The sequence below is a fragment of the Chaetodon auriga genome, chromosome 8, assembly GCF_051107435.1.
Source record: "Chaetodon auriga isolate fChaAug3 chromosome 8, fChaAug3.hap1, whole genome shotgun sequence".
NCBI classification, from domain to species: Eukaryota; Metazoa; Chordata; class Actinopteri; order Chaetodontiformes; family Chaetodontidae; genus Chaetodon; species Chaetodon auriga.
Window position 1 is genome coordinate 21,045,925 of NC_135081.1, and position 20,587 is coordinate 21,066,511.

A 20,587-nucleotide genomic window follows, 5' to 3' on the forward strand; every position below is an offset into this window, starting at 1 on the left:
CTTGCTTGTAAAGGTCAAATTCAAACCAGCCCCTCGCACCCTGTAGCTTTTTAAATGTTCAAATAACGGCTCTTCTAACAGCTCACTTACCCCAAACTGTGGGACACAGTGAGAGCTGCAAATACGGTCGCACACATGCACATACCGTCATCACCCTCCTATTCTTCTCCACACAGTGGCAGGAAGTTGTCCAGATATCCGCAGGGCCTCTGAAAAAAAAAAGCGAGCGAGTGAACAAAGTGGGCTGGGTGGCGGTACTGGAAGGTGTTGGCGGTGATGGAACTGGGCCACTTCGCTCAGAGTTAACTGTTCATTGTGAACAGCGGGACTAAAAGCGGCACCACAGAGCTTTACAGCAGCGTAGAACACTGTGAGGCACAGCTGGGCTGCTGGAGATCAGAGGCCGGTTAACAAACATCTGGACTGGACTGCTGGTCCCTCTGAGCAGAGGAGAAAAGGCCCCTCAGCTGGTGTCCCGAACAACCTGAAGATGTTGTCGCTGAGGACGCTCCTGCTGCTGGGACTGAGCTGGACATGCCAAGGTGAGTTAGCCGCCTTATTCTCAACGGATTCATCTTCCTTTCATACGTACATGAAACAGGTCACCTGTTCAAAGCGAAGTAAAACTGCGTCCTGTAACGGTAAGCTGTAGAAATTTACTCTGAAAACCCGTCTGGAAAAAGTAGCATCAACTCTGAGCTGCTTTAAATTATCACTATTTTTCAGACTGAAGATACGATACGAAATCGATTAAAAAATGTAGGAAAATATCTTTTCTCCATGTGTTTTATTTTAAAACATTTTAAAATAGACATTGTTTTAGTTCCTGTTTTAGTTTTTAGCCAGAGTAGTTGTGGATTTACATTTTGCTTCATTTATATTAACACCTTCATGTCCTCATTCTCACGGTTTAAATATTTATATTCCTTACTTTTATATTTACATGAATATAAAGGCTTATATTTTCATCCTCCTGTACAGGAAAGCTCTTAGCTGATCAAGTGAAACAAAAGTGTTGGAACCGTTATGTCTAATTTCAGCTCTATTGTTCATGCTTTTTTTTTCTGCCATGATTTTTTGGTCACACACACCTGCCAAGCCCATTGTCCGACTCCATCACATTCCTCATTGGCACGGTGACGACCTTCGACCTTTATCAAGGCCCGGCCCACTCCATTTCCTGTTGCTATTCGCTTCTCCTGGAAACTTCCTGTTTATGTCGGCCACGTTTCCTGTTCCCTTTAACGGCCCGTATCAGGGCCCACCTTTCGTGGTCTGACCTGCTTTGTTATGAATAGCTGCTAATGCTGTGGAACAATGAGCGGCTTGAATATGTGGGTGAGCTGCTGCTGCTGCTGCTGCTGTGATAAAACACTTAGCGAAAACAGTTTGCGTGGTGAAGTGAAAGAGCAAGACCTGATACAATAACTCACGTTTTGAATGAAAAAGATCAAATTTATTGTCCAAGAGTGCAAACGTGAAGGTGGACATGATGTCTTTGATATAAGTCAGCACACTTCAAATGGACAAAACATACATGTATATGAGTCATTCATGGACACGACATTCACAGTAGACTGTTTAAATCCATCCAGAAATACACCATTATCACATTTAACCACACAAACTGGCCACTGTTCATATGCTGCCACTGATCAGCGTTTGTGTCCACAGCGGTGTCTGGTGATCCGTGGGGCCAGTGTCCAGTCAAGAGAAACTGTAAGGACAAGTTTGGAGACGGATCATGCGACAGAGAGTGCATGGAGCCCGAGTGTCTCAGAGACGGCTTCGACTGCCTGAAGGACAGGGGCCACTGCAAGTAAAACGCTTTTGTCCTCATTTTCATTGTCACAGAACCAAAAAAACATTTCCAGCTTAATAATGAGTGTTGTGAATTAGAGCATTTCGTGTTTTCATTGGGTTATTCTTGCCAGTGAATTGTTGTGTGCAGTTTCCTTCCATTATATTCTTTTAATCCCTTTTTCCTTGTTTGTATCAATACTGGACCAAGAAACCCAAACAGCCTCAGAGTAAACTGTCATCTGACTTCTCTGAGGATGAAAGTTCATTCTTAATGTTGGAAAAAGTAGTTTCACTGTTAAATAACATATCTTACTGTCTTGATCAAAAGCTCTGGACAAACAGAAAGCTAGTAAGGAGTCCTTGAGTTGAGATTATTTTGTCAAATCTCATATTCTGTCTCTTTGTTTATCTCCATTCATCCATTCATCGTGGCTCTCAGTCCGGGCCACATCCAGTACTGCCGTGATCACTACGCCAACTCCCACTGCGAGCAGGGATGTGACAGCGCCCCCTGTGGATGGGACGGCAGCGACTGCTTCACACACCAGAGCCCCATGTGGGCTAAAGGCACCTTGGTCCTTCACACTAAAAGCCCTCTGCAACGTGGCACCTTGTCCAACAGCTCCCTGCTCTGGGCGCTCAGCGTTCTCCTCCAGTCGCCACTCAAACTGAGAGACTCCGCCCCCCTCGCCACTAACAGGAAGTTGTTTGACTTTGACCCTCAGCAGCTTGCCAACCTGCTGACTCAGGCATCACCGGCTGACTCAGATGGGTAGGTACTGAGGAGAGGCGGGAAGCCTCTTTTACAAAGGAGACCAGGCCAAGATGGCAGCATAAAAAAGTGCAGAAAAAACAACCAGGCAATAAATAAGACTAAAGACAGATAATAATACAAAAATAAGGACTAAGTAAAGAGACAATTAATTATGGAGTCATTTACTGTGGAATTTAGATAGACTTATTTATCTGTTTAAATTCCTTTTGCAGTGCACGTGACTGCAGCAGAAAGCATGAAGGCTTCGTTTGGCATCCCAGTCTGTGCATTAGGAAAAGACAGCAGATACTGTACATGTGTGATCTGAGCAAATGACTTCAAGATGAACCGTGATGGAAGTTTCTGGCTTTATGAATAAAACAACTCAGCTGCAATTTTCAACATATTACTTAAAAGTTTTAGCAATTAGCATTGCACATCTTGTCTTCATTATCAGAAACCTGCAGACAGTTCAGGTGGACATTTAGGTGTGCTATGCTAGTAGCGGCTATGCAACTTTTTTTTTACATATGAAGCAGTACTCCCCAAAACCTGTTAACAAACTCTGCTGTGTAAAATCAGTCCATTAAAAAAGTACCTAGAATATGTATTACAGGTGACATCTATTGTCCACAGTGTCCATAGACTCCATCCAGGATTAGAAAATAACAACATTACAGAGTATTGGTTACCATGTGCATTAACACCTAATTTATGTAAGACAAAATAGAGGTGGGCCAAGTGCAGAACCTTGGGGAACTCCATGTAGTATGAATATTGATATCCATGTGAGTAAAATGCTTGTCTCAGAGGTGAGTTTTGTTGATTTTGAGTTTTGTAACAGGGTGTAACTTTCAGCAAATGATAGAGAAGCTTCTGTATTAAGCAAACTTACCCTGACAAACCTGCATGTTGGAACAGGTCTCAGTAATGACTAATGTTTCCTCCTCCCCCTCTTTCCTAGCTCCGTCCTTTTCCTCCAAGTGGACAACAGGCCATGCTCCCGTCTGCCCTCTACCTGTTTCTCCTACGCCACCGAGGCAGCCAGTTTCCTTCGTGCCGTCATGCTGCTGAGGCCTGCCTCGTTCCCCACCCTCCCGGAGCTGACGGCCATCATCAGCATTAGAGGCGTCCGAGAGGAAATAGGAAGCAGAGAGGAGGAAACTGTGATAAAGGAAGACAAAGGTAAGCGTGCATGTCCGGTCTCTCTCACACACACGTCCAGTGTTGAATTTCATCCAAAGAAAACACTATAAAACACCTTTCCATTTCCAGTGTGGACATGAGTTGTTGGTCAGTGCAGCAGGTTTCAGTTTTACTGAGTCAAACATTTAATCTGTCAAAGGCAGAGCTCAGCATAAAACCATGTTTCGGGGGGTTTTTGGGTTAAAGTCAGGGGAAAAACTTCTGTTTCTGCCCATTACTAGTAACCAGTACCAAACAGCAGACAGATACAGTTAGCAGCTTACTAGAGGATATTTACAGCTCTTTCCCTCAAGAGCTGGTGGAGACCAAAACGGAGGTAAAAAGAAAGTGAATATTGGATTTACTTTCTCCAGGTGGCCTGAAGTGTTAGTAAAGAAGTAAAGTAAAGTTAGTAAAATTGATTCTCTGTTCTTCCCCTCAAAGAGACGACCCCTGCATGGCTGTGGGCCGTGATCGCTGTAGCGATTGGCCTGCTGCTGGTGCTGGCCCTGGTGGTGCTGTTGGTGGTGAGGAGGGTGAGGCGGCAGCGGGCGGAGAGGGAGGGAGGTACCAGGGTGAGACACCGGTCCACAGTCACAGACAGTGACCCCAAATCCAAGGCCTTGGCGCCGCATGCTGCCCACCAAGAGCAGAGGGTCCGATCCAGCCGAGAGAAAGAGAAGATCAGCTTGAGGAAAAAGAAGAAAGCGAAGGAAGCAGAGAAGAAGAGGAGGAGGGAACCGCTGGGGGAGGATGCCATTCGGATGCGGTGAGAGGAGACGTGTGAAGGACATGAGAGGATGTTTTGTCTGCTGGTGGAATGATGTCACGCAGACAAACAGGGTGTAAAACAAGAGAGAGTTCATCCTGTGTCCTTATTGAAAAGGCTGAATTTCACTGCATCCTGTCAGTCAGTTAGATATTACATTTATCCTGTCATTATTTTTAAACACCCACACACAGTATACATATTGTGTATTCACAACAACTGATCACTGGCGACTGAAGGGAGGAAACAAACCACTAATTAATTTTTCATATCAGTCCAAATGATGTGAACCTCCTCCCTTACTTTTAGTTCATTACTGCTATGATTTAATGTTAATTTGCAAGACATGATGAACACTGATGCTGAAACAAAGTATTATTATTATTCCATCATTTCGCAACAGTTGCAAGAAAAAAATGGAAAAGTAGAAAAAAGAACAAGTAAAACTAAATATATTGTCTTGTGAAGAATGGCTCAGTTTTCTGGTGGATTTTGAATCGTACAGGAGCAAAATATGAAATATATGTATGGATATATTGTATGTATTACACAAGATAAGTTGCACAGATGTAATGGATATTAGTGTATGTGGACATGACAAGGCCATAATGAATATCACTGATAGTTCCAGCCTTAATTAACCAGTTTCCTGTCTCTCTATAGTGTCATTACTATATACTGTCACACCCTGTCAAACACAATGTGTTTCTGGGCCACGCAGGGCTGTGAAACAATAATATCTCTAATCCCTGCTATGTTCCAGGGTCTTGGCCCATTTCCTCAAAAGCCACCAGCCCAGGCTTGTTTGCATTTTAGGAAAGCATACACTTATATAGCAAAACTGTATCCTGTATTCTCTCGGGTGGCAAATGAAGACAGTGTTTCAGTTTCAGTTCAGTTTATTCACAAAACAGCTAAAGTACAAGACGTAATGAAGTGTGAGCATGTGAAAACTGCTTCTTAAAGTGCTGTGTCTAAACTGTGCTTTGGGTTTTCAGGCCTCTCAAAAGGGACCAGGATATAGGAAGTGACACAGACTTTACCCAGAGTTCAATGGAAGACATCAGCGCGAGATGCTCAAGGCGACAAGAGGACGCCTCCATCTGTGACCACAGGAGCCAGGAGCAGAAACACTACCGGCCTGGATCCTCGCAGCCCCGCAGAGCGATCCAACGTAAGGTCCATTCATCCATTCATTCATTCACTCACTCACTCAGTCACTTATTCCTAGCTCCCAAACTTTCTTGTGTTTTTGACTGGACTGTTGCAAAGTGTGTTGGAGCTTCCCCATTGGCTGTCACTCCTTCAAAAAGAGTAGGCCTGAACATTACTTGCATACTGTAACTCCAGGTTCTATGAGTGTTGGTGCAGCCTTCGAAGGTTACCGCTGTTAGGTTCATTGCTGTCTTGTGCTCATACAGGACTGAAGGCATTTAGTCAACACTCCTCGGTCTTACTTTGTTTGTGAGCTGAGACCAGACAGTCGGCTGCCAAAAACAGCTTCTTCAGCTAATTAAAGGAACCGGAGAGGCTCACATCTTAGAGAGCTGTGCTTATACTCATGTGGGATAAGGGCACAGCAGGATGTGGTCCATACCCGCTCCTTTGTGGTGCATTCTTGTTTATTATTATTGTTTTATTGCTTATAAGTTATTAAGTGGTTTCACTGGTGTGAAAAGTGCAATGTGAATAAGGCTTCTTAGTTTTATTATTATTTGTATGCTGGACTTCAATAGAGCCACAGCAATTCTTTAACTAATCAATCAGCTATTTTTTTTTTTTTTTTTTTTGATAATAGCTTAATTGTTTGGGTATCTAAAAGATTTTTAGGCAATGATGGCAAAGGTCTCTGGTTCAATCCTCCCCAGAATTTGTTTCATGTCATTGTAAAGTCTGTCTGCTTCTTCACTGTTGACTGTCCAATAAAGGCAAAAAATCCATTCTTCCATTTAGGGAATTTGTGGTATCAGAGCCCTGAACTCTTGCCAGTTGGAGATCCCCCTGAAATGATTTTTGTTCTCCCTCCAGCTCCACCTAGAGGATGGGAGAGAAATGCCATGCCTCCTCCTCTGCTCAGTCCTCCTCAGCAGGTCGGTCCTTTGTTTCTGTGTCTGACAGTGTTCACTTTGTTTTATCCATGCTTTGAGGGGTTCCATTTGTTTATTCTCCAATCAACCTGTTTACCTGTGCAATGTTCCAAACAGGTGTTTTTGGAGCATTCCACATCGTTCCCAGTCTTTAGTTGCTCCTGTCCCAACTTGTTTCAAACATGTTGCTGCATCAAATTCACAATAAGCAGATATTTACAAAAAGCAGTGAAGCTGATGAGTGCATACGTTAAATATATTGTCTTTGTGCAAATGATCACATTCTGTCTTATTTATGCTTTACTCAGCCTTCCAGTTTTTTTGGACTCTTGGTTGGATATGAAGTCTCTATTATGTGTATTCCTGTATTATAAATGCATCCTGGCTTGGTTGTGTTGGCAGTCGGCAGAGTGGTGTGGTCCGGATGGGTCTGTGGTTCTGATCCGAGCGGTGCGAAGCGGACTGGACAGAGTGGTCTTGGAGCTTCTGCGAGCAGGAGTGCCCGTCAACAATACTGATCATACTGGTAATGCAGGCCTGTCATGGTTGCTAATATTAGTTTGGTACCTGAATGTCTCACTCAGCCCCAAACTTAAGTCAGATAGTATTTGCATGGAATTCTTGGTGTCTATTTTAACCTTTTTTGAAGTAAGAGCAATATGAATACTACAGTTTGTAGATATTTTTATTTCAATTACAGTTCATAGTGAAATAAAGCAGGTTAAAATCTAAATGAATTATGTGCAAATACAGTTTCATCAGTGCCTCGTTCACTGTAAGAGCCAACCATTTTCCTGCGAGGTCTGAGTGAATCTGCTGTATCCTCCTGTGTGTGAATTGGTTAAAAATGGCTGATTTTGTAAACATTTCACGTGTTCTATCTGGATCGCACGCATGACTGGTCCAAAACTCCAAAGCTCTTGAGACACGTGCACACTGAGGGGCTGAGTAACTGGTGTAACTTACCCCGTCTCTCTCACATCCTTCTCCTGTGTCCCTCCTCTCCCGACCTGTGCTCATCGCTCCATGGCTTCCACCTCCTCCTCCTCCTCCTCCAGCTCCCCTGCTGCCCTCCTCTGACTCAGAACAAAGTTAATGTGCTCAAACTTGGGTTGACGGACAGATTAACTTTGCTGCTCATCCCTCTCCTTGCATTTGCCGTCTCTTGGTCTTTCTGTCCTTCTGTCTGCCTCATTTTGTCCGTCTTTCTGTCCCTTCTCTTTCTCACCTCGGCTGAAACACTTCACCCCATCCTTCCATTCTCCTTCTCTTCACCACCTGGGCTCGACTCTGTTGTGTAATGGTTGTTCATTGGCTGACTTACTCCCTCCCTTCTTCCCCCTCACCTCCCCTCCACTCACACTGTCTCTCTCAGGGAGATCAGCCCTGCACTGGGCATGCTCAGTAAACCACCTCTCCCTTACAAGGACCCTCATTCGTTATGGGGCTGCTGTGGACCTGCAAGACAACAAGGTCAGTTCTGACTGATGAACTGTAATATTGTATTATTCTATATATTATTATCCATGTTTAGTCTGGTGTATTATTATGTAAGAGTTTCTGGGTGATGGGGCAAATTCAAATAGATATCCATCAGAATCACAGAAGTATGTTGTATTTATGATTATTTCCCCTGTAGGGCGAGACAGCGCTCTTCCTCTCCGCTCTCCATGGCTGTTATGACACAGCCAGACTCCTCCTCCTTCACGGCGCCAACCTTGAGCTGCACGATCGCAGAGGACGCCGTCCCATCGACGTGGCCAGAGAGGGCATGCACCACCAGGTCCTGGAGCTCCTCCTGGCCCACCAGATTCAGAGGGGGCCCGTTCCCACCGACTCAGCCAATGACATGCTGTGGGAGGAGCGCACTCTGATGTACTCGCCGTGGGTCGGATCACAAGGCCTGCCCGGAAGAAGCGCCTCCTTCTCTGGGATGATAGGGCATCGAGATATGACCCCACCTCCACAAAAGTAAGGTTTCAGTAAATTAATGCACACGCAGCCAACAGTGTTAATCTTTATGTGCCTCACTGATGATGCCACCAGTGAGAGAGCTGCAGTTAGAGCTGAAATGATTAGTCAAATGATTAATAAGTCCATCAACAGTAAAATAATATGCAGCTATTTGCTAATCAGTGATCAGTAATTCTTTTCAAGCAGAAATGCCAAATTCCCTCCAGTTCCACCTTCTCACCTGGGAAGATTTCTGAGGTGCATGTGAGGATAAATTGATAATAGATTGAATATCTGTGGATTTTAAAGTGCTGGTAGAACAAAACTGTCAGTCTGGTGATGCTGCCTTTATTTTTACCTTTTTCATCTGAGAGAAAGCCGTCAGATTTGTATTTTACGGGGCAAATGTGAAAAAAAGCACTTTTCTGCAAACCTCTGTCTCTGTGTTGCAGTACAATATAGTGATGACTTTCTTTTCTTGACAGTGATTGGTCGATGAGCCGAGTGCAGTACCCCTCCCCTCAGAACTGGCGACCACAGCTCAACCAGTCAGCAACAGCGCTGGTCCCTCCAAGAATCATGGGCCGCTCGCCTCGGCCAATCAGCACCTTACAGGAGGTGACCTCAGAAGACGAGGATCGTGACAGGCACCAGGAAGCCCCCAGAGCTGCGACACCTCACTTCCTGTCACCCCAGCCTGCCCCTCGACAGCGTTCCTTTTCCTGCACCCAGCATGCATTGCAGCGTCGCTCCAGTGCCCACCAGCCAGAGCCCAATTATATCATTGTGACAGACAGAACAGCCAATGAGCCCATAGAAAGAGTGGTTGTCTCACCTCCCACAGATGTTGCCACCCAATCAGATCGCCAGCCAGTCATAAATGGTGACAGTCCCAGTAGAGCAGAACAAGCAGCAGTGAGTTCAACAAATTCAGAGCAGAAATCCAGAGGTGAGAGGTCAAACAACACGACTGACTCCACACAAACAGCCCTGTAGAGAACAGAAAAAAAAAATTCAGCTGTCGTTCCTTTTAGCTGAGTAAGATAATGATTTTCTATGAAGCTGTACTGACAGAGAAGCACTGAGTTTTAGTTCGATTTAGGTGTATTTTGTCGTTAAGCCCAGTGCAAAGCAGAAGGCTTTCAGAAGGCACAAAGCTGGAAGGGGTCCAGCCTCGATTTACTGTAATTTTGGGACCTTTATTGTTACCCAGTTTGCATCTGGTGGGTGTCGCCTGACAGATTTGCTTCTTAGATTATTTGTTTGTCACATTCCTGTCAAATTCATACACAGCAGCACTTGTTCCTTCCCAAATCACCTCCCCAGTTTTCACTCAGCTTTGCCTAAATTATTATTAGTATTATATTTTTATGGAGAGATATATTGTTCCTTCAAATCGTCTGTGACATTGCACAGTCACATGTAACTGAGATGAGGACCAGTCACACATGTGGCGAATATCACCGTCAAACTGCAACATCTCATGGATCTTGTTGTCAGATACTGTAATATATTCATGTTGTTGTAGTTTTCTGATTATTGCAGAAACAATCGACGAGAAATTATCCAAAAAAAAAGACATGCATGGTTGCAGGGTCCTGCTGATGCATCCAATAAAGTGACTTTTTGTGTAAATATGGATTTTTTTATTTTCAAGTTCTTCTGCAATTTATTTTTTTCATCTTTTAAATCAATTACACATACTACCAGAATACCTCATAATCATGACAAATCAATAAATTGTAAAGAATGATAAGGAAATATGTAAATAAATAGTGTTACAGATGATGTTTGGCAATTTTCATGTGTTTCAGGAAGATTGTGATTCTTCCCCGATTTGACATTGCAGAAAGTCATGATGATGTTTCGACATAATATTAATAGGAAACGTGTCGTCTGTGCCAGTCACTTAAACTGAGCTCAAATTTACACAAACTGAGTGAGGTCATAAATACAGAGCTAGCGTGTGCCTGAAACACTCCTCAGCGCGCCAGTGGAGCAAAGGGTTTTCTGCATTTAGCATATTTGAAATCTTCGGATTCGGTTGAAAGAAAACAGTAATCTCATCACAGCAATGCCATCAGTCTTTGCAACGCTGTTTGAGTTGAATTAAAGGTAACTAAGCGATTTAGGAAAAAAAAAAAAAAAAAAAAAAAAGGCATTCCCAGCTGTCGTGCACTTTCTAGCCTGGGTGAAATCCAGTCTATGACTATAATTTTCTTTGAATTACACACGCCACTCTTCAAATAAAGAGACGGTGAGACCTCAAAATGTTTCTCGTGGGAAAGGGGGAAATGGCGCTGCATTTACAGCTTTACGACCTGTTAAAAGTGATACATCATTTGAAGGGATGGCACAGAGATACTTCCCACGTTCCCACACGAATTCGCAGACCTTTGAGATGCAAATGATGACCAGACTGAGAAAACTGGAATATGGCTTGAACAGGTCTTTACGATGATGCAATTAAATAATCGGACAGAGTGCAGCCTCAGAACAGCTTTACGCACGCAAAAATAGCACATTCTTTATGGAGTAAGTAGTAACTTTTGACATAACAGCGATTCTTGTCTAACATTTAATCTCTCTTTGAATGGGTTAAACATTTCGTCACTCGGTATCAATGTCAAGGCAGAAAGATATGACATTACGCATGAGAACGGCACCTTTTACGCACGGATTCAACTCATCAGCTTTCTTTAGTTAGTTCAAACTGAACTGTAATTCTTTGATATAAAATCATTATATAAAAATGCAAGTATGTACTTAATTTTTCTGTGTGTTCTGGCCTCCTGTAGGTGTGTTACACTTCTTGAAGTGAGCATTAGGTTTGTCCCATTGTGTGAAATGTCGCCGCATGGTGCCGCTCATCCACACGTGAATGGCAGGGCACACTTATGCGCCTCAAGACACGTGCCAGCAAACAAAGAATGACCACACCAGGATTGTTAAGTAATTTTTCCTTTTGTTTATTTACAAATGACACAAAAATAAATTAAGGTGCAAAAATACATCAGAAATGACACACGTAATACGAGTTGGCCTGTAGAGACTGTAGCAGCACGTGGTTTGATCGTGTTAAAATTTACAATATGTACAAATTAATCAGACTTTACAGAGAGCAGGAGGCCCGTGTTCAATACATTGCTCTACTAATGTCCTAATACAAAGTCTAATTTACAACTTTTGTGAATATTAATCAGCATTTTCGTTTAAAAGTTCATTTTCAGCGTGGTGATCAGGGCCAGGGCCTCCACAGAAACTGGCTGACCGGTTGGCTCTGGGACGGGCTCTGTTTGCTCGATCGACTCGACACTTTGTGGGGCTGCTGAGGAGTTGTGGAAGAGTGACGTGACTCTCCGCGGTTCTGAACACAACCAGCCACAGTGAACGCAGGCCTGCACAAGGTGCGCCCGGACCTGCGTATCAGCAACTGAAGAATGGACCTGGAGGACTTTCGGAGAAGCAGAGAGCTGGAGGAGGAAAGAGCTTCAGTTCTCCTTCGGACTCCAGCAGAATCAGAGTCTGAACGGGAGCAGCGAGCAGCAAAAGATGCTTCCAGCCCTGCTGCAAGCCACATGCCTTTCCCTTCAGGTCCCAGGAACTGAGCAGCTCTCTGCAGGCAGGTGGAGAACCCGTCCTGGAAGGAGTGTTTCTGGCTTCCACCGCCACCTTCAGCGCTCGTCTGGTCTCCTGTGGCAGTGGTCTGGAGGAAGAGGACGGTGTGCTCAAGTATCTCAGCTTTCTCCACTCTGCGCTCACTCCCTTCCTATGACAGAAACAAAAAGTTAGTAAACACTTTCTCAGCTCTAACTGAGAGGCCTTCAATCTTGGAGGCCGAACTGTCCACCTGAGCTATGTGGCCTTTACCTGTCGCTGTAGCAAAAGAGTCTTCAGGCTCTCCAGACTGCGGTTGATTCGCTCTCTCCGGCGTCTCTCCACCTGAGGTTTGAGACTCTGCGAACCAGAAACGAGAAAATAAAATTAATGAATGAAATGAGACCAGGTCGCGATTTTTAATAAATAAATATGGAGTAATGTGAATCTCAGAAGAGAACACACAGTTAACAGACCCTGTGATGGGCTACAAATACATCTGTAATGTATGTAATTAGTATAATGTAATGTAATAAATGATACCAGTACCTTTCTTCTGGCCTTTGCGTCCTCTGAATCCTGAAGCAGTTTCATGATTGTATTCCAAGAACAAACCAGCGGTCACTGTCCGTCTCTCAGTCAGAGCTGAATGTGACCGCTCAGCCTTCACTGAGGGTTTTTGAGCCGCAGGTGGGCGTCACTTCAGGCTCCGCCCACCACAGACACGAGCTGAATCCATTTTTTTACTGCAGTCTTAAACTCCTAAACTCATTTCGAGTGGTTAATGTCTGTAAAATATTCAGTATTACAAGTGAACGCCTACTTTGTTGTGACTTTTTCTGTCTGCAGTTTCTACAGAGTCTGCTCCAGTTTGAAAGTTAAGAATTGGCCATATCAGTGGGAAAGGATAATTCAAACATTTAAATAAGGTTAGAAATTAAAATATATGCGTTTTTGATTTTCTGCTTCAGCTTCTTCTTATTTATTAATTTTAACACATTTTGACGAATGCAGACTAAACGATACGTCTGAAGACCCTTGAGGATTATGCAGGCACGTGCAGCTGCCCAGCCAAGTACGATCGCCACGCGCCTCTGAAAGGTGTTACCAAGTCGCGTGACGCTTATTTGCATATGTAAGAGAAACAAACATCCGCCGAAACAGCGTGAAGCTCAGACAAATGACTGTGGGTGACTTCTCACTCCATTATTATGGACGGTGAAAGGAGACGTGGCCTCAGGGCGACAGTGCCACAAAAAAAGAGGGAATGTGGAGACGAGAAATTCCAATAAAATCGATAAAACTGTGAATGAACGTTTATTCAGTCACTCACTAATGACTGAGAAATTCGGTAAATTCTGCAACAAGGGAAACCGTCACGGCGTGCGTAAAATCTACTTTTTATGTGCAACTCGGTAAAGTTTTGCCTCTTTGATGTTAAACGAAGTCGAAAACAGCAATTCAGTGATGAATATTTCTTATATTAATCTAAATATACTTCTTCGTGAACAAACAATCTGTGGAGTCTGCAGAAAATAGCATCTCTGTGTCGCGCGTAAAAATACAAACACCTGTGAAATAATGAAATTAAAACCAAACGGCGCCACATTTCATGATGACATTCGAAGAAGCAGCGCGTGGGAACCCGAAAGTCACTTCTCCCCCAAACACGCCTGTAATGATGTATCGAATCTAACAGGTAATAAAGTGTGAGCAGAGCTGCATGCGCAACTTTTCCCATGAGAAGCAGTTGATGGAGTTATTCCCACATTTAACAAAAGGACTGAAACTTTGTAGGTGTCGACGATCTCTCACACTCAGTTAACAAATTGAATCAAATCGTTGTGTCATCTGTTGTCAGATTATCGCGCAAGAACTTTCTGTACCATCGATTTTAAAGTATCACATCACATTTTGTCCAATCATACTGTAGTTCTGAAGGGAGAACCACGTCTTTCCCTCAAGACTTTCACGCGTAAAGTTCCTCCTTTTACGCGCGACTCCTCCAACGAATCTGTTTGGTTACAGCACTGAAACAAATGACAAAACATTTTTGACCCTTGTCACGCCCTGTAAAGATAATTTTGTACTCCACACGTGCGTGTGGGAACCTGAGACGCACCTCTCCTCCAAGCACACTTTATAAAGGAAGTATCGGTTTTAACAGGTAATAAAGTGCGGATGAAGCCTCCTGCTCCACGTTCCCATGATGAGAAAGAGCTGAGGGACATTCTCCCACTGTCACACTTATTCAGCATTTGTCTGCACGTTGTGTCAGACGCCAAATGCGCATTAACGAGTGGTCAATTAATTACGATATATGTATTTTGTCATTAGGTTTGGTGAACACGTGACCACTTGTCTCCTTCTCCCTGCAGTATTATGACACCTTCTCTTCATGAACATCTGTCCGTTTGGCCGTGGTGGAACAAGTCCATTACAAAATGCCAATACAACAGTGTAAAAATACTCCATTACAACTAAAAGTCATTCGATACTACTGAAGTAAAAGTACAGAATTATAACAAGAAAAATGTATGTAAATTACCTAAAGTACTCACTCTGTAGTAAAGAAAATGGAAAAGATCAGTGACATGTGGCTGATATGTATTAGACATCATTACATTTTAATACTGATTATGAAATACTGAATAATTCGACTTTTGAGGGTCTTGTACAGTTACAGTAACAGTACAGTAACTAGACTGCAGTTCCTTCACAAAGCTCGTCTCTTTGTTCTTTGACCCTTTCAACTTTGAGTTTCACTCAACTCTTTGAGACTTGCAGCAGCTCCAGCGACACGCGACCACCTCACACCTGATGCAAACACGCGCCACACGGAAAATGTTTAATAATTCAATGAATTCGTTACCAAACACAGTTTGTGACTGATTTCAAGAGTTTGTATTGTATTTATACACGTGAGGAACACTTTTTCATCAGTTTTTCGTCAGATATGCAGACAATTAATCGTTGTCTGAGAGGGACGTTTGCATCCTCCTGATTTATTGCTGCACAGCCCCTTATATTTTTTTTTATTTTTTTTTTTATTCTTTATTTTTGGCACGCGCATTCATTTCTAAAGACATGATCCAAACATGGTGAATATCACGGAGAAAAGTCACAAAGATAATTTAATAATCCAATGATAAACGACCAGAAACCAATAGAATCTGTTATCTTCACTGAAAGTCCCACCTGAAGCCAGCAGCGCAGTCCTGCTGGGTTTCAAACTAAGAATTTACTCAGCGAGCATTTAACACCTGAGCGACAATTAAATGCTTTAAAATGAACTTGATGGAGGACTAAAAACAGCAGCAATTTGTGTTCACAAGTGTGTGGGAAGTAGAAAGCTCGCGGTCCTCCACGCACTTCTTTTAATGATGTTCTAATTCTAACACATAATAAAGGTGCAAACGGACGCTTGGTTCTCTGTTTCCCATGAGAAAGAGGCAGAAAAGAGTCTCCCATGCTGTCTTTCATTAGCTCGGTGTCATTCCGTAAAGGTTGTAAAAAAGATGGACTGTAGGAACTGAAGATGGTGGCCAATAAATTAGATTAAAAATATCATACACTTAAATGATAGAATTGTCTTTTATGGACGAGCGAATCCACCTCTAGAGTTTGGATTTATGTCAACATTTAATTTCAGCCAAAACAAGTCGACAAATTCCTCCAGAAACAAACATGACTGCTTTCTTGATTTCTCAAAATAACTCCATTCATGTGCAGGACCCAGTGATAGACCATGATATCACTGAACATACAGCAGTGGTCAATGCTCATGCGCACATCACTCTGATTGAACGTCCTCTGGGTGTGACTGAGCTTCAAAGCGCTGCGGGAGGTGTTAAGACACGTTTGGTTCCCTGTGAAGTGACACCGGACACGCGCAGAAAACCAGCGTCCTGTGAGCAGCTGGGGGCGATGCGGGGACAAAATGAATACTAATTACAATGAAAACAAACGTGGCCATGAGCTGAGAGGATTTCCAGCTCCTTCGTCTTCATCCTGTCAGGTTAAGAGTCTGACAAAGAAGTTAACTCGGAGGTTTGGCTCTGCAGTTACACTGCCAATGTGTTCGAATAACTGGCTGTAAATGTTTAAGAAATGATATGACAAGAATGTGTTTTGAGGAGCAGAACAAGTTCAGTCAGACTTCTTTGAGAACAGAGTAGATGGAAGGAAGCACACACTGTGTCAGGACTGTGTGCTGCAACTACATCTGGATTATTTTATGATTTAATTGAATTCATTTTAACACGTTTTGCTGTTCATCTGTTCCAGGCTGTATTAACGGTTTTTTCTTAGTTTAATCTAAAATGGCCTTAGTGACTAATGTGTGAGCAGGACGACCTCTGATGTCTCTGAGGTGAGAACTGCTGCTGAACTCACGGCCTAACGGCCAGACTTCACACCTGGAGGATGTAGCTCTGCAGGACGCCATGTTTCACACCTCCAAGTCAAAACTAAAAAGAGCTGTCAGTGCAGACAAAAGGCCTTTGGCTTGTTTCTAATTTTAAACAAAAAACAACGTGACACCTTGCGTTTTCATTTTCAGAAATGTTTTTATTTTTCTTATAAAAAAGAATACTGCTCACCATAGGGAGACATCCAGAATAAATTAGTGTGCAAAATAAACAAGACATAAAAAATGCAAAGAGAACACAAGTTGTACACAGAGCCGCAGATGTCAGCGATGCCAGCAGACATCATGGCACGCAGGTGAATGTGAGGGGCTCTCCCTGCCTCGAACCCTGAGGTCCCTCACCTGGAAATGTGATGGATGGACACTCAGTCATTATCCGCTTCAGTATCACACTCTGGAGTCATGTCAGCAGCTACAGCAGAGGGGTTTTAGCAGCGTATGAAGGAGGACAGGAACTGATCGGCTCCGTCATACTCACCTCTAAACTCGCTCTCCAGCACAGCTGCAGTCCCAGCCGGACAGCTCGGCCTCGGCCACATGATCCAGCTCACGTCTGTCCCGGAGTGTCCCTGTGGCTGTCTGCAGAATAGATGGCTGCCCCACTGACTGCGCTCATTCAAAACCGTTAAACAAGCGGAGTGAGTCGACCAGATCACACATACAGCACGTGTACAAATGACATTTTTACATTATTTACAGGCTTTGAGGATGCCGTTAAATAGCATGAATGAGAATGTGGTTTTGAGTTATCAGAAGACCAGAGGCCGCTGTTGAAAGGACGACAATGAAATGCTCTTTCAGGTGTCTTGGCACCAGTAAATATCAGTTAGTTGTAATCATTAAAAGTTCAGTTTTTGAAATCACTGCGTGGTGCTCAAGGCCAGGGCCTCCACGGTGACTGGCTGACCGGTTGGCTCTGGGACGGACTCTGTTTGCTGCATCGACTCGCCACTTTGGGAGGCTGCTGAGGAGTTGTGGAAGAGCGATGTGACAGTAAACCGTTCTGAACACAACCAGCCACAGTGAACGCAGGCCTGCACAAGGTGCGCCCGGACCTGCGTATCAGCAACTGAAGAATGGACCTGGAGGATTTTCGGACAAGCAGAGAGCTGGAGGAGGAAAGAGCTTCAGTTCTCCTTCGGACTCCAGCAGAATCAGAGTCTGAACGGGAGCAGCGAGCAGCAAAAGATGCATCCAGCCTTGCTCCAAGCCACATGCCTTTCCCTTCAGGTCCCAGGAACTGAGCAGCTCTCTGCAGGCAGGTGGAGAACCCGTCCTGGAAGGAGTGTTTCTTGCTTCCACCGCCACCTTCAGCGCTCGTCTGGTCTCCTGTGGCAGTGGTCTGGAGGAAGAGGACGGTGTGCTCAAGTATCTCAGCTTTCTCCACTCTGCGCTCAGTCCCTTCCTATGACAGAAACAAAAAGTTAGTAAACACTTTCTCAGCTCAAACTGAAAGCTCTAACCGAACTGTCCACCTGAGCTATGTGGCCTTTACCTGTCGCTGTAACAAAAGAGTCTTCAGGCTCTCCAGGCTGCGGTTCATTCGCTCTCTCCGGCGTCTCTCCACCTGAGGTTTGAGACTCTGCGAACCAGAAACGAGAAAATAAAATTAATGAATGAAATGAGACCAGGTCGCGATTTTTAATAAATAAATATGGAGTAATGTGAATCTCAGGAGAGAACACACAGTTAACAGACCCTGTGATGGGTTACAAATACATCTGTAATGCATGTAATTAACATAACGTAATGTAATAAATGATACAAGTACCTTTCTTCTGGCCTTTGCGTCCTCTGAATCCTGAAGCAGTTTCATGATTGTATTCCAAGAACAAACCAGCGGTCACTGTCCGTCTCTCAGTCAGAGCTGAATGTGACCGCTCAGCCCTCACGGAGGGTTTTTGAGCCGCAGGTGGGCGTCACTTCAGGCTCCGCCCACCACAGACACGAGCTGAATCCATTTTTTACTGCAATCTCAAACTACTAAACTCATTTCGAGTGGTTAATGTCTGTAAAATATTCAGTATTACAAGTGAACGCCTACTTTGTTGTGACATTTTCTGTCTGGAGTTTCTACAGAGTCTGCTCCAGTTTGAAAGTTAAGAATTGGCCATATCAGTGGGAAAGGATAATTCAAACATTCAAATAAGGTTAGAAATTAAAATATATGCGTTTTTTCTGCTTCAGCTTCTTCTTATTTATTTATTTTAACACATTTTTACGAATGCAGACTAAACGATACGTCTGAATACCCTTGAGGATTATGCAGGCACGTGCAGCTGCCCAGCCAAGTACGATCGCCACGCGCCTCTGAAAGGTGTTACCAAGTCGCGTGACGCTTATTTGCATATGTAAGAGAAACAAACATCCGCCGAAACAGCGTGAAGCTCAGACAAATGACTGTGGGTGACTTCTCACTCCATTATTATGGACGGTGAAAGGAGACGTGGCCTCAGGGCGACAGTGCCACAAAAAAAGAGGGAATGTGGAGACGAGAAATTCCAATGAAATCGATAAAACTGTGAATGAACGTTTATTCAGTGACTCACTGATGACTGAGGCTCGCAGAAATTCTGTAAATTCTGCAACAAGGGAAACCGTCACGGCGTGCGTAAAATCTACTTTTTATGTGCAACTCGGTAAAGTTTTTGCTCTTTGATGTTAAACGAAGTCGAAAACAGCAATTCAGTGATGAATATTTCTTATATTAATCTAAATATACTTCTTCGTGAACAAACAGTCTGTGGAGTCTGCAGAAAAAAGCATCTCTGTGTCGCGCGTAAAAATACAAACACCTGTGAAATAATGAAATTAAAACCAAACGGCGCCACATTTCATGACGACATTCGAAGAAGCAGCGCGTGGGAACCCGAAAGTCACTTCTCCCCCAAACACGCCTGTAATGATGTATCGAATCTAACAGGTAATAAAGTGTGAGCAGAGCTGCATGCGCAACTTTTCCCATGAGAAGCAGTTGATGGAGTTATTCCCACATTTAACAAAAAGACTGAAACTTTGTAGGTGTCGACGATCTCTCACACTCAGTTAACAAATTGGATCAAATCGTTGTGTCATTTGTTGTCAGATTATCTCTCAAGAACTCTCTTTACCATCGATTTTAAAGTATCACATCACATTTTGTCCAATCATACTGTAGTTCTGAAGGGAGAACCACGTCTTTCCCTCAAGACTTTCACGCGTAAAGTTCCTCCTTTTACGCGCGACTCCTCCAACGAATCTGTTTGGTTACAGCACTGAAACAAATGACAAAACATTTTTGACCCTTGTCACGCCCTGTAAAGATAATTTTGAACTCCACACGTGCGTGTGGGAACCTGAGACGCACCTCTCCTCCAAGCACACTTTATAAAGGAAGTATCGGTTTTAACAGGTAATAAAGTGCGGATGAAGCCTCCTGCTCCACGTTCCCATGATGAGAAAGAGCTGAGGGACATTCTCCCACTGTCACACTTATTCAGCATTTGTCTGCACGTTGTGTCAGACGCCAAATGCGCATTAACGAGGGGTCACTTAATTACGATATATGTATTTTGTCATTAGGTTTGGTGAACACGTGACCACTTGTCTCCTTCTCCCTGCAGTATTATGACACCTTCTCTTCATGAACATCTGTCCGTTTGGCCGTGGTGGAACAAGTCCATTACAAAATGCCAATACAACAGTGTAAAAATACTCCATTACAACTAAAAGTCATTCGATACTACTGAAGTAAAAGTACAGAATTATAACAAGAAAAATGTATGTAAATTACCTAAAGTACTCACTCTGTAGTAAAGAAAATGGAAAAGATCAGTGACATGTGGCTGATATGTATTAGACATCATAACATTTTAATACTGATTATGAAATACTGACTAATTCGACTTTTGAGGGTCTTGTACAGTTACAGTAACAGTACAGTAACTAGACTGCAGTTCCTTCACAAAGCTCGTCTCTTTGTTCTTTGACCCTTTCAACTTTGAGTTTCACTCAACTCTTTCAGACTTGCA

At 43.5% G+C, this 20,587-nt stretch overlaps 3 protein-coding genes across 3 annotated transcripts; 1 reads left to right on the forward strand and 2 right to left on the reverse strand.

Moving 5' to 3' along the window:
- The first annotated feature begins 27 nt into the window (after positions 1 to 27).
- On the forward strand, positions 28 to 10,255 carry notchl (notch receptor, like). The gene is made up of 11 exons (XM_076736353.1): positions 28 to 542; positions 1,675 to 1,819; positions 2,243 to 2,575; positions 3,522 to 3,742; positions 4,187 to 4,511; positions 5,510 to 5,685; positions 6,540 to 6,601; positions 7,001 to 7,124; positions 7,974 to 8,071; positions 8,238 to 8,569; positions 9,037 to 10,255. Exons 1-11 carry the CDS (start codon positions 491 to 493, stop codon positions 9,545 to 9,547), a joined length of 2,379 nt encoding a protein of 792 aa, XP_076592468.1. The 5' UTR covers positions 28 to 490; the 3' UTR covers positions 9,548 to 10,255.
- A 1,534-nt stretch (positions 10,256 to 11,789) lies between these two features.
- On the reverse strand, positions 11,790 to 12,742 carry LOC143324132 (uncharacterized). Its single transcript, XM_076736351.1, has 3 exons — positions 12,698 to 12,742; positions 12,422 to 12,508; positions 11,790 to 12,320 (listed from the first exon to the last, which is right to left on the reverse strand). Exons 1-3 carry the CDS (start codon positions 12,740 to 12,742, stop codon positions 11,790 to 11,792), a joined length of 663 nt encoding a protein of 220 aa, XP_076592466.1.
- Positions 12,743 to 17,451: 4,709 nt separating this feature from the next.
- On the reverse strand, positions 17,452 to 18,393 carry LOC143324097 (uncharacterized). The gene is made up of 3 exons (XM_076736306.1): positions 18,349 to 18,393; positions 18,073 to 18,159; positions 17,452 to 17,982 (listed from the first exon to the last, which is right to left on the reverse strand). The coding sequence occupies exons 1-3, from the start codon at positions 18,391 to 18,393 to the stop codon at positions 17,452 to 17,454; spliced, it is 663 nt and encodes a 220-aa protein (XP_076592421.1).
- Between the last annotated feature and the right edge of the window lie 2,194 nt (positions 18,394 to 20,587).

Bases quoted from the DNA above. Each gene is read 5' to 3' on its own strand.
- notchl (XM_076736353.1), top strand. From the start codon at position 491: ATGTTGTCGCTGAGGACGCTCCTGCTGCTGGGACTGAGCTGGACATGC. The intron at 2,576-3,521 runs GTAGGTACTGAG...CCTCTTTCCTAG, and splicing joins TCACCGGCTGACTCAGATGG to CTCCGTCCTTTTCCTCCAAG. The intron at 7,125-7,973 runs GTAATGCAGGCC...TGTCTCTCTCAG, and splicing joins CAACAATACTGATCATACTG to GGAGATCAGCCCTGCACTGG.
- LOC143324132 (XM_076736351.1), bottom strand. From the start codon at position 12,742: ATGAAACTGCTTCAGGATTCAGAGGACGCAAAGGCCAGAAGAAAG. The intron at 12,509-12,697 runs GTACTGGTATCA...TCTGGTTCGCAG, and splicing joins ACGCAAAGGCCAGAAGAAAG to AGTCTCAAACCTCAGGTGGA. The intron at 12,321-12,421 runs GTAAAGGCCACA...TTTCTGTCATAG, and splicing joins CTCTTTTGCTACAGCGACAG to GAAGGGAGTGAGCGCAGAGT.
- LOC143324097 (XM_076736306.1), bottom strand. From the start codon at position 18,393: ATGAAACTGCTTCAGGATTCAGAGGACGCAAAGGCCAGAAGAAAG. The intron at 18,160-18,348 runs GTACTTGTATCA...TCTGGTTCGCAG, and splicing joins ACGCAAAGGCCAGAAGAAAG to AGTCTCAAACCTCAGGTGGA. The intron at 17,983-18,072 runs GTAAAGGCCACA...TTTCTGTCATAG, and splicing joins CTCTTTTGTTACAGCGACAG to GAAGGGACTGAGCGCAGAGT.